Source organism: Callithrix jacchus, chromosome 12 (assembly GCF_049354715.1).
Source record: "Callithrix jacchus isolate 240 chromosome 12, calJac240_pri, whole genome shotgun sequence".
Lineage (NCBI taxonomy): Eukaryota > Metazoa > Chordata > Mammalia > Primates > Cebidae > Callithrix > Callithrix jacchus.
In genome coordinates, this window is record NC_133513.1 from 77,447,154 (window position 1) to 77,459,883 (window position 12,730).

At 39.8% G+C, this 12,730-nt stretch overlaps 1 protein-coding gene across 1 annotated transcript; it reads left to right on the plus strand.

The window, feature by feature from the left end:
- The first annotated feature begins 642 nt into the window (after window positions 1–642).
- Window positions 643–5,653, plus strand: MBL2 (mannose binding lectin 2). Its single transcript, XM_002756354.7, has 5 exons — window positions 643–727; window positions 1,791–1,986; window positions 2,631–2,747; window positions 4,387–4,455; window positions 5,187–5,653. The coding sequence occupies exons 2-5, from the start codon at window positions 1,800–1,802 to the stop codon at window positions 5,558–5,560; spliced, it is 747 nt and encodes a 248-aa protein (XP_002756400.1). The 5' UTR covers window positions 643–727; window positions 1,791–1,799; the 3' UTR covers window positions 5,561–5,653.
- The last annotated feature ends 7,077 nt before the right edge of the window (window positions 5,654–12,730 follow it).

Here is a 12,730-nt window from a genome sequence, read left to right on the forward strand (position 1 = left end):
CACCCAGTGGGAGGATAGTGGAGTGATATGTAGTGTTACCTGGCACCTTAGTCCAATGTGTGCCATTAATGAGAGACTCCACTGGGGTAAATCTATCCCTCCCAGCCAATCAGTTATATTATTAGGGACCCGGAAGGGGGTGTCTGCCCAGGTGACAGGCCAAAAGAAAGGCAGATCTAAGAGATGGGCCCAATAGAGTGTAGCAGGTACAGGTTGGAGACAAAGCAAGATCATAAAAAAGATCAATACCCTACTCAAGTTGCAATGTACAACAGAGAGCTACTGTGCTTTCGAGTGTGTGTGCACATGCAGGTGTCTGTATGTGTGGTTGGTGTGCATGAGCGTGTGTATGTGTTTGCATCTGTTTTCCTGTTGGAAACAAGGATCACAACATGACCAACCAGGTGAACCTAGTTATGGTAGTTCAGCAATGAGGTTTGCCGAAATGGGTGGCAATTGAAAGAGGAATTGTGTTGTATTAAAGTAGACAGCTGCCTAGCACTGTGCTGGAGGCTTCTAAATTTCTTGTAGTCCTATGAAGTTGTTTATTAATCTAGAGTGGAAGGCCAGGCCCAGGCTATCCCTGTTCACACGGTTGATTGGGCCCTACATTGTTGAGCCCAGCCTCCTCTCTCACTCTGAGGCATCTGCCAGATCCCCAGGCTAGAGGGCCAGCATCTGTGTCATTGAGTCCCTGCCCTGCAGAAACACCAGGGAGTCATTTCTGGTAAATAAATCTGGGTTCCTGAATCAAGGGTTTGGGAAACTGACATGACCTTGGGGGCATGGAGGATGCTTTCTAGGGGTGGAGGAGTGGTATGGAAAGCAGAAATCAGGTTGAGGAGGGTCTCTTTTTCTGCTTGTGCTGGAGCACCTGTGACTTTCTTCCATTCCCTGTTCATCTTCAATGGAGACTGTCTTTGTTTTCAAAGGGAGCCTCGGAGGCTTAGACCTATGGGGCTGGGCCGCTGAGGTTCCCTTGGAGGCAACAGCTGGAAGAAAGCTCTGAAGAACAAATGAAAGGTTAAGATTGAGAAATAGGAGGGGAATTCAAGGCAAGTTGTCTAATTGCCAGTGGTTTTGACTCACAGAAAACAGGGAATTCCTGCCAGAAAGTAGAGAAGGATCTAGCCCTCTGCCAAGAACAATGTGGTTGGTGAGAAATTTCCAGAGAAAAAGCTTACGCGGGCAAGCCTGTCTAAAACACCGAGGGGAAGCAAACTCAAGTTAATTCTGGGCTATGTTGGTGACTAAGGTTGAGGTTGATCTGAGGTTGAGACCTTCCTCTTTGGATCATCAGCCTGCAGCTTAAGGCCTGTCACTGAGTAAATGATCGTTAACAGGCCCTGGAGGGAATCAGCTGCCCAGGTGCAAAGACTGGATTCAGGTGGCAGATGGACCCAAAGGGGACATGGGGAGAAAGAGGAAGCTCCTGCAGACACCTGGGTTTCCACTCATTGTCTTTCCCTAAGCTATCAGGCATGTGTGAGCTGGCAATGCACCGTCTCATTCATTCTCACTGCCATGGAAAGCAAATTTATAGCCTTCCAGCAGCAACACCAGGGGCCTAGGCACAGGTGAACCCCTCTTTGGGATCCCCACTGCTTGTCATAGCACCGACCTTTGTTAAGGTACTAGTATGCAATGTCACAAGGAATGTTTACTTTTCCAAATTCCCATCTAGAGGCCAGGAATGGGTCATCTATTTCTGTGTAGCCTGCACCCAGGTTGTAGGACAGAGGGCATGTTTGGTAAATATGTGTTGATTAACTGACTTTTGTCACACTAAGGTGAGGACCATGTCCCTGTTTCCATCACTACCTCTCCTTCTCCTGAGTGTGTTGGTAGCATCTTACTCAGAAACTGTGACCTCTGAGGATGCCCAAAAGACCTGTCCCACGGTGATTGCCTGTAGCTCTCCAGGCATCAATGGCTTCCCAGGAAAAGATGGGCGTGATGGCACCAAAGGAGAAAAGGGGGAGCCAGGTACAGGTTGGGCTTTTCTGTCTCTGCAATTCAATTCTTTACCTTCCAGAGAAAACTGCCTGGAGATAAAAGGAGAGTGATGTCCTATTTGAGTACCTTTTTCTCAACTATACTGTAATTCAAAACAGATTCAGCTCCCATTCTCTGGCATCTCAGATTTCCACACAACAGTTTGTGACAAATAGTTGTCTTGTCTGCCCAGTAAAGTGGCCCACAGGTCAGGCCATCCCATGGGACACAAGATGAATTTTTCTTCTTTGGGTCATTGTCATATCAGACCCCCACTAACTTCAGAAGGGATGGGACCAGGTTCAAGAGGCCAAAGAGACCTGGAACCAGCAAACAAGCACTGGTTTTATTGGGGGAACCTATTTACAGGGAGATCCAGTGGCAGTGGGCGGGATGGGAGAATTACCATTACTTGTAAAAAAACATGCAGTTAATTTTCACTTAGCTCCCTCCCCGCAGCAACCTCCACATGGCAACTCTATTTCTTAAGTTATTACAGTTCTTGAGAGCAGTGGCTCAGAAAGGTCAGTCCTGGGTCAAGCTCTCCTTTCTCCTGGGAAGGGCTTGAGCATCAAACTCAGAGAAAGAGAGCAAGAACACAGATATTAAGTCACATTTCCTTTATCTTCCAACAGGCCAAGGGCTCAGAGGCTTGCAAGGCCCTCCTGGAAAGTTGGGGCCTCCAGGAAATCCAGGACCTTCTGGGTCACCAGGGGCCAAGGGCCAAAAAGGAGACCCTGGAGCCAGTCCAGGTAAGGACCCCAGCAAGGTCTGAGCTGAATGCACCCAGGGTTCTGAGACCTTGAGTACCTGGTGAGAGGTGCCCCTTCTTCTGTTCCTTCAAAGGAAGATACCCCAATTTGCTTTCTGACCCAGTGCCCTCAGCCCTCTCTTTGTTCGTAGAGCCTTGGGGAATTCCTGTAAGTACCTGAGTACAGACTCACAAACTTTTTAAGACAACTCCCTCATCAGACACTCCCTGTAGGAACTGAGCCTAGGTTCTCTGTCACCTGAAACAGTCCAATATAAGGCCCTGGTCCTAGAGGGAGAATATAGGCCATCTAAGTGTGGGCTTATTATGCCTATTTTTACAAAAGTGTGTAACCACAGGATATCATCTTTTACTTTATAAGAAACTAAGACAACACTTAATATCTTTTTTTTTTTTTCGCCAGGCTGGAGTACAGTGACGCAATCTCGGCTCACTGCAACCTCCACCTGGGTTCAAGCAATTCTTCTGCCTCAGCCTCCCAAGTAGCTGGGACCACAGGCGCATGCCACCACGCCCGGCTAATTTTTGTATTTTTAGTAGAGACAGGGTTTCACCATGGCCAGGATGGTCTTGATCTCTTGACTTCATGATCTGCCCGCCTCAGCCTCCCAAAGTGCTGGGATTACAGGCGTGAGCCACCGTGCCTGGCCTATACTTAATATCTTAAAATCACAGCCATCAGTGTAAATCACAAGACTGTGGGTCAGCCATGTGATTTCTCTGCTGGTTTAAGCTGTAGCTCACTCATGCGTCTGTGTCGACTGATGGCCAATAGTCTCACTCCTGTGTCAGGCTGTTGTTTGAATGTTAGCTGGAGTTATGAGGGTAACTGAACCACATGTCTCATCATCCAACAGACTAGCCACGGCTTGTTCACATAGCAGTGACTACAGGATTCCCAAGAGTAGAAATAACAAAGGCTGTAGGCTTCCTGAAGGCTCAGAGCACATTATCATTTCTGCCACATGGCATTGGTCGAAACAAGTCACAAGGCCAGCCCAGATTCAAGGAGAGGGGAAACAGACTCCATGTCTCAATGAGAAGAGCTGTATTCTACTGAAGCCATTTTTGCCATCTACTACAACAAGTGGTTTGCCCCTGCCCTCCCCACTTGGATAACGGGCAACTCACAGATATCTTGGTCTCCTGACTAACAGGACAAACTCAGGAAAAACAAAAACAAAACAGAAGACAACAAAAGCAAAACCTCTCCAAAGACAAAATCATGTGATCTTTTTATCACTCTTCACCAGCTCATCATAGAGAAATGCCTCAAGAGAACTCTTTTTAGTTTTGATAGAACAATTTATTTGGGAAAAAAATAATCTGTGAAGAACCTGGACTATATATTGCTAGATAATGAGAGAGTATATGTGGTCATGTGATGTATATGTGTAATTTGGGATACACTAAACAAAGAGTGATGTTTAGAGTTGGATGGAAATAGAGATTTTTTTTTCTTTTTGCCTTTCATATTTTTAGCTTCCTTCAAAGTATAAACACCAATGTAAAATAAATGTTTTTTTTTCAGTTTGAAAAAGATACTCCACTTCCTTATATATGTGCAGTTCTGAGGCTCCTTTTCAACAATGCTTCTTCACTTTGTTCTAATTTTCTAGATTGTGATAGTAGCCTGGCTAACCCAGAAAGAAAAACTCTGCAAACAGAAATAAATCGTATCAAAAAGTGTAAGTTTTTTCTCTTACTCTCCAGGCAGGTTGAAGTTTGGGAAAAATAGAATGCAACAAATACTTACTCAATGCAAATAATCTTCTGCACCCTCATAGGCATTTCTCATATTCTGACCTCATAAAATTCTCATGATATTTTGGTAGAAATTGAGGCAAAGGGAAGTGAAATTACTTGCTCAAATGCACAAAGCTAATAAATGGTAGAGGTGGTTTATAGATGGAAATCAGTCTGACTCCAGAGACCCTAATCCTTTACCCTCTGATGTTGCTAACTGAAAATGGGACTTACACCCCATTGTTGCACTGATATTGAGATCTGGCATGAGGTCTAACCTGCCTGGGGCAAAGATTTGCAGATATTTTTTGTTTGGTCTCAAGTTAATAATTTAGAATTCAGAAGGCCAAATAATATGTCTTCTAGCATTCTAATCCAAAAGCACAGAGGCCTTTGCACCAGTCTCTGTTCACGTGTGGGTTAGCATATTTAACAAATAAAAAAACAAGGCATCAGTTAAATTGTATTTCAGGTTAATAAAAAATTTAGCATAAGTATATCTGAAAAATTACATGGGAGATATACTTAAATATTAATTGTTTGTCTGAAATTCAAATTTAACGGGACGTACTATATTTTATCTGGCAACTCCACTCTAGAAGACTTTATCTTGAGAAACATCTTGAGGTGGGCTTAAGGATAAGCCAGTTTCATCCACTTTTTCACATTTTAGGGGTAACCTTCTCTCTGGGCAAACAAGTTGGAAAGAAGCTCTTCCTGACCAATGGTGAAACAATGACCTTTGACAAAGTGAAGGCCCTGTGTGCCCAATTCCAGGCCTCTGTGGCCACCCCCATGAATCAGGCAGAGAACACGGCCCTCCAGAGTCTGGTCAAGGAAGAAGCCTTCCTAGGCATCACTGATGAGGAGACAGAAGGGCAGTTCGTGGATCTGACAGGAAGAAGACTGACCTACACAAACTGGAACAAGGGTGAACCCAACAATGCTGATTCCAGAGAAGACTGTGTAGTGCTCCTGAGAAGTGGCGGGTGGAATGATGTCCCCTGTTCCTCCTCCCATCTGGTGATCTGCGAGTTCCCTGTCTGAAGGGTCACATGACTCGGGCCCCCCTTGTGTTTTTACTGTAACCCACAGTCCCACACTCTGCTTGGAAAGATAAATTATGTCAATTTCCCCATATCCAGTGTTGTTTTTCCTTTGTGGGCAATCACTGAAAATGATCACTAATAGCACCACCACCAATAAAGCAATAATAGAAGTATAATAGTAGCAGCAGTAGTAGTCAAACTAATTATATTTTTAATATATGCTATGAGACAGACACTATATTTTGTTTCCTACATTAATTATCTAGTTTAATTAAGCTGTATTTTTGATAGTGTTAGCTTGCTGCAATATAAAAGTAAGATGGATTTATTTCTTCATTTACAACAAACGCCTATGCTATACTGAGCCTTTCTCTTCAGATAGAAGGCTCCCTAATGACATCACCACAGTTTAATACCATAGCTTTTTAGCAAGTCTTGATATTAAAACACTCTATTTTGTAACTTTCTCTATGAACTCTGTTTTCTTTTTAACGAGATACTAAACCATGTAAAGAACATAAATAACATAAATCTCAAGCAAACAGATTAAGAAATTCTCATACACATACATACCTATATACACACCCACTTTCTAGATTAAGATATGGGATATTTCTGACTCCCTAGGAGCCCCTTTATAACTCCTCCTAGTACTAACTCCTAGGAAAATGCTACTCTGACCTCCATGACTACTATCATTTTGTCTGTTGGTGTACATTGCATAGTTGGAATCATACTGTGTGTCATGCTGTCTGTCCTGTTTACTCAGAATTAAGTCTGTGAGATTCATTCATGTCATACATAGCCGAAGTTTCATCCTTTTCCTTGCCATGTAGGGTTTCCTTATAGTAATACTCCTCAGTTTATCCATTGTATTGTTAATAAGCACTTAGGTGGCTTCCAATATTTGGCCATTAAGAAAGAGAATCCACAAACATTCCTGTGCTTGTCTTTTTGGTAGACATGGTGCACTAATTTCTATTGGTTGCCTATCCAGAATTGGAACTTTAAGGGGATGAGGAACCATGCATTTAGCTTTAAGAGATACTACCAGTTTTCCTAAGTGATTGTATAAATTTATTCTCCCAGAAATGTGTGGCAGTCCTAGATGCTCTATATGCTTATAAAAAGTCAATGTTTTCACTTCTCTTAACATTTATGATTCCTGTAGATATAAAGTGTATTTCCCCATGGTTTTAATCTGTATCTCCCCAACATGTAATAAGATTGAACACATTTTTATATGCTTATTGGGTACTTGGATATCTTCTTTTGTGAAGTACCCATTCAAATCTTTTGTATTTTATTTAAAATTAGTTAGCCAAACTTTTTCTTACTGATTTTTAAGTTATTTTTACATTCTGAATATGTCCTTTTCTAAGTGTATCACAAATACTTTTCTAGTTTTTGACTTGCTCCTAATATTGAATGTTGATGAGCAAAATTTACTAATTTTGAGAAAATCTTATTTATTCATATTTTCTTTCAAAGTTAGTGCTTTTTGTGTCATGTTTAAGAAATTTTTTCCCATCCCAAAATCATGAAAATATTTTTTTATGATTTTGAAATCATGAAGATATGTTTCCATTTTCTTTCTAATAGTCTTATTATTAAACATTCTATCTATTTCTGATAAAACAGATATCCACTTGACACAGCACTATTTGTAGGAAAGGCCATTTTTCCTCCATTGAATTAGCGTGGTCCATTTTTGTAAATTAAGTAACTCTGTATATGTGTCTCTGTTTCTGGGCTATCTATTCTACTAGTCTATTTGTTGGTGCTTGTGTCAAACAGGACACTGTTTTAATTAGTGTACATTTATAGTTGTAACTATAGTCCAGCATTGTTCTTCTTCAAGTTAAGATTTCCATATAAATATTAGAAACATCTTGATTTCCACAAAACCCTGATGAGCTTTCCATTGGGACCTCATTGACTCTATCAATCAACTTACACAGAACTGAGAACTTACTACTGGATCTCTAGTCAATGTTCACCATGTATTTCCATTTAATTAGGACTTCTTTAACTTATATTGCTGTTTTGACATTTTCAGTTTTCAAACTAAAATAAATATCTTAAAATATCTTGTTTTGGTGGTTTTAGTAATTTTAATAATTGTTTTTTAATATTTTTTCTTTTTTTCTTGTACACAGAAATACAGTTAAGTTTTGTATGTAGACTTACGATGTTTAGTAATCTCAATAAGATTATTTCTTAACTCTAGTGATTTGTAGGTTCTTCTGGATTTTGTCTATGTATAGTCATGTCAGCTGAAAATATGGCAGTACTTATTTCTTCCCAATTGCTTTAGTTTTGTTTCTTACCTTATTGCACTGGCTAGCAATGCCAATACAATACTTAATAGAAATGCTGACAGTGAACATCCTTCTCTGATTTGGTAAGCTAACTCTGTTTTATTTCAGTTATTAGGCATTAGTATTTATCTTTTTAAAAGCATCAAATTCATATTTAACTTAACTCCCTTTCCTGCCCGACTACTCCCCTACGCTGTAGGGGCTTGTGAGGTTCTATTTTCCAGCACTCCATTCCTGCTTCCTTGAATATAGTCGTCAGGGGCTGGGCTGAGAGGAGGGATGGTAATTCTTAGAAATGACTAGCTATGACAACTGCCTGTTCTTTCTCTGCTTTTACCACTACTGACGTAGCTCACTGTCAGCAGATCCCCTGAAGATGACTGGAATCTCAAAATAAGTTGATGAAAATGGGCTCAATCCCAGTTCCTTTTTGCATAGCTATTTCCTATGTCCTATTCTTTCTCTTTTTTTTTTTTTTTTTTTTTTTTTTGAGATGGAGTCTCACTCTGTTGCCCAGGCTGTAGAGCAGTGGTGTGATCTCCGTTCACTGCAACATCCATCTCCCAGGTTCAAGTGATTCTCATGTCTTGGCCTCCCAAGTAGCTGGGATTACTGGCACGTGCCACCATGCCTGGCTAATTTTTGTATTTTTAGTAGAGACAAAGTTTCACTATATTGGCCAAGCTGGTCTGGAACTCCTGACCTCAAGTGATCCTCCTGCCTCAGCCTCCCAAAGTGCTGGGATTACAGGCGTGAGCCACTGTGTCCAGCCTCCTATGTCTTATTCTTGACAGCTGCTTTACAAGTTCCTCATGTCCAAAAATAATCTTACAATCAAGGGATTATTATTTGCCAACTTGAGAAAATCCAAATATTTCTGAAGGTGGTTCCTGGATATGTGTTAAATGATTTAAATTCTGTCAGCATAGATTCTCCTCAGTGGAAAATTTTCAAGAAAAACAAAAATATTTGGAGAAATCTGTCCTGGTAAGCTTGCTAAAAGAAAGTCACATTGCTGCCTAAGTTAGAAGTCAAATCATTGGTAGGAACAGTAAACACTGTACATACAAGTTTAGTCACTGTATTCTCAGGTCTGGTGCTGAAGGGTTGCTAAGAAAACTTCTGCTATTGTGCTAAATGTCCAGAGACCACCAGAGCAGGTGTAGACTCCTGAAAGACAATATAATGAAGTGTTTCAGAGTACAAGTGCTCCAGTCAGGCCTATCTAAACTGGATTCACAGCTCTATCACTTAATTGTTACACAATCTGGAGCCGCTTAGCCACTCTGTGTTCCAGCCATTTATTTGCAGCTGGGAGAAAATAATGAAAATAATGAAATGAAATTTTCTATTTCATAAAAATTATGTGGACAATGAAATAAGTTAGTACATTTAAAGTGTGTAGTGAAGTACCAGGATACTATATTTGAGGCCTTAACACACAGGGTCATGCTGCTAGATATATACTTTTTGATGAGATAATATGGTGATATTATAAATAATACAACTTGATTTTAAAAAAATTAAATCAATCCTCCTTTGATGGAATAAACTCCATTTAGTCATATTTTATCTTGTGTATATATTATAGGAGTAGACTTACTAATCGTTTGCTTAGAGCATTTGCATCTATGTTCAGGAGAGATATTGGCTTTTTTTCCCCTCCTTAATGCAATCACTAGGTTTTGGTGTCAGTGTTTTGCAAGCCTCATTAAAATGAGCTGTGGATATGCTCTCATGCTCCCTATTATCTAAAATAATTTGTGTAAAATTATACTTTAATGTTAGATGAATTCACCAGAGAGGCCATCTTGGAATGGTGTCTTCAGTTGGGAACTGATTTTAATTTCAGATTTAATTTTCTTATGACCTAAACCTATTCATGTTTTCTGTCTTTTGTTCAGTTTCAGTGAGTTACATTTTTCAATGAATTTGTCAATTTCCTCTGAATATATATGCATTGGCAAAAATTCTCACAATATCTTCATCATATTTCTTTTCAATGTGAGTAGGATCTATAGCAGTGTCTACGTATCTGTTAGAAATATTTGTATTTTATCTCTTTTCTTTCTTTTTTTTTTTTTTTTTAATAACCCAGGCTGGAGAGCAGTGGTGCAATCTTGGCCCACTGCTAACTCTGCCTCCTGGGTTCAAGTGATTCTTCTGCCTCAGTCTCCCAAGTAGCTGGGATTACAGATGCCCACCACCATGCCTGGCTAATATTGTATTTTTAGTGGAGAAAGGGTTTTGCCATGTTGTCCAGACTGGTCTCAAACTCCTGACCTCAAGTATCCACCTACCTCAGCCTCCCAAAGTGCTGGGATTGCAGATGTGAGCCACCACACCCAGCCTATCTCTTTTTTTCTTAATCAGTTTTGCAAAGGATTTGTCAATTTTATTAATCTTTTCCAAAAACTTCTTTTTGGTATTTTCTCTACTACCTCTATGATTATGTTTATATATACCTGTTCTTATCTTTGTAATTTTCTTGTACCGATCTCCTGCGGGTTTAATTTGTCATTCTTTTTCTAGATTCTTTCAGTTTACATTTAGAGAACTGACTTTCTTCTTTCCTTCTTTGCTAATATAATCATTTAAAGTTATAAATTTTTATTTAAGAACTATTTCAGCTGCATACCACAGGTTTGGATATGTATCTTTTGTCACCAGTTCATGTTTTCCATATTCAATTTAAAATATTTTATAATTTTCATTGTGACTTCTTTGAGTCATGGTGTATTTATAAGTGTGTGGTTTAATTCCTAAATACTTGAATATTTTTTAAAGTTATATTCCTGTTATTTATAGTTTAATTCTACTGTAACCAGAAATATACTTTTATGTGAGTTCAGTCTTTGAAATTCGTTAAGATTTAATTTTGAGCTAGGTTATGATTTAGAATGTTAAATGTATTATGTGCACTGGAAATAATGTGGTTTTTATAGTTTGCTAGTGTGTCATTAGGTCAGAATATTAATCTTGTTCATATTTTCTATATTCTCACTAATATTTTGCTCTTTTAGAAGGAAATAAAGAACAGAACAGAAATAAATGACATACAGAGTAGAAAAGCAAATAGAAAAGATCAATGAAACTCAAAGTTAATTTTTGTGAAGATACAATTTCCAAACTTTAGCTAAAATAACTTAGAAAAAAACAGAGAAGACTCAAGTAAAATCAGAATGTGAGAGGAGACACGACAACTGATAACAGAAGTAAAAGGATCATAAGAGCTAATTCCTTTGTGTTACATTGTTTCCTTTTTCTTTTTTCTTTTTTTTTTTTCTTTTGAGACGGAGTTTCGCTCTTGTTACCCAGGCTGGAGTGTAATGGCGCGATCTCGGCTCACGGCAACCTCCGCCTCCTGGGTTCAGGCAATTCTCCCGCCTCAGCCTCCTGAGTAGCTGGGATTACAGGCACGCGCCACCATGCCCAGCGAATTTTTTGTATTTTTAGTAGAGACGGGGTTTCACCATGTTGGCCAGGATGGTCTCGATTTCTTGACCTCATGATCCACCCGCCTCGGCCTCCCAAAGTACTGGTATTACAGGCATGAGCCACAGCGCCTGGCCTGTGTTAAATTGTTTTCTATTGACATTTTGATTCTCTCTCTTTTGCTTGCTGTCTTCTTTCAAAGTTTTATTTCATAAGAGCTAAAAAAATCTAGGTTTGAATTGTACAGATATCCTTTGTAACTTAGCATTAGGCAAAATTGTTTTAGATTAGAGAACTCAATTATTCAACTAAAAAACGATAAATTGAATTTCATCAAAATTAAAGATTAACTCAGTTTGTTAAACATTAGGAAAACAGGCAAATCCTGACTGGGAGAGAAATATTTGCAAATACTAGCCTGTATCTGTCAAAGGATACATAGGAAACAGAAGCAACTGCTCTAACCCAGTAATAAAAAGAAAACTGGGAAGAGATGGCCAGTTACCAAAGGAGGAGGAATGAAGCACAGGGCAGGCCTTCTTCAGTGTCCTTGGTCAGGAATTTGCATTCCTTAATGTTGTGTGTTAAATTGTGGCAAAACAAACAAACAAACAAAAAATCTATCCAAGCCCTGACTACCAAGACTTACAAACCCTTATGTGGAATTAGGGTCTTTACAGTTATAATAAAGACAAGATGAGTCCACACTGGGTATTAGAGCAGGCCCCAATCCACTGACTGGTGTCGTTATAAGAAGAGGGAAATTTGGACACAAAGTCACGCAGGGAGAATGCCGTGTCGTGAAGGAGGCAGAGTCGGAGTGACACGTCTTTAAGACAAATAATGCCAAAGATCGTGCACAATACTGGTATCAGAAACTTCTGCCAGCTTCCTCTGCAATGTCTGCCTACAAACTAGTTTTCTACTAAAATCTTACATTCGATGAGAGAACACAGAATATGATGAACCTTTCAGCCAGGAAGCTGCTGCTAATTCTTCAGTGCTATGTACCTCTAATGGCCTATATCAGAAGCTGAGAGTGAGGCATAGAAGAATCTTCCTCAGAGCCTCCAGTAGGTACCAACCCTGCTGACACCTTGATCTCAGACTTCCTCCCTCCAGCACTGTGTGAGAATAAATTTATGTTGTTTTAAGCCACCCAGTTTGTGGTGGTTTATTATGAAAAACCTAGAAAGCTAATATACTTGGCAATGGAGATTCCTGTTGTGTATACTACAGTAGACTGGATTGTTCCCTGGAAAATATACTCTGAGCTTCAGTCTTATGATGGGGAAGAAAAAATCAGACAGAGAGAGAGAGTTGAGATATTCTCATGTGCTTTCCAGGACCTCCATAAAAGTCATTCCTGGGTCTGGGCTCACATCCCCACTGGGGGATTCATGAGGAGGGAT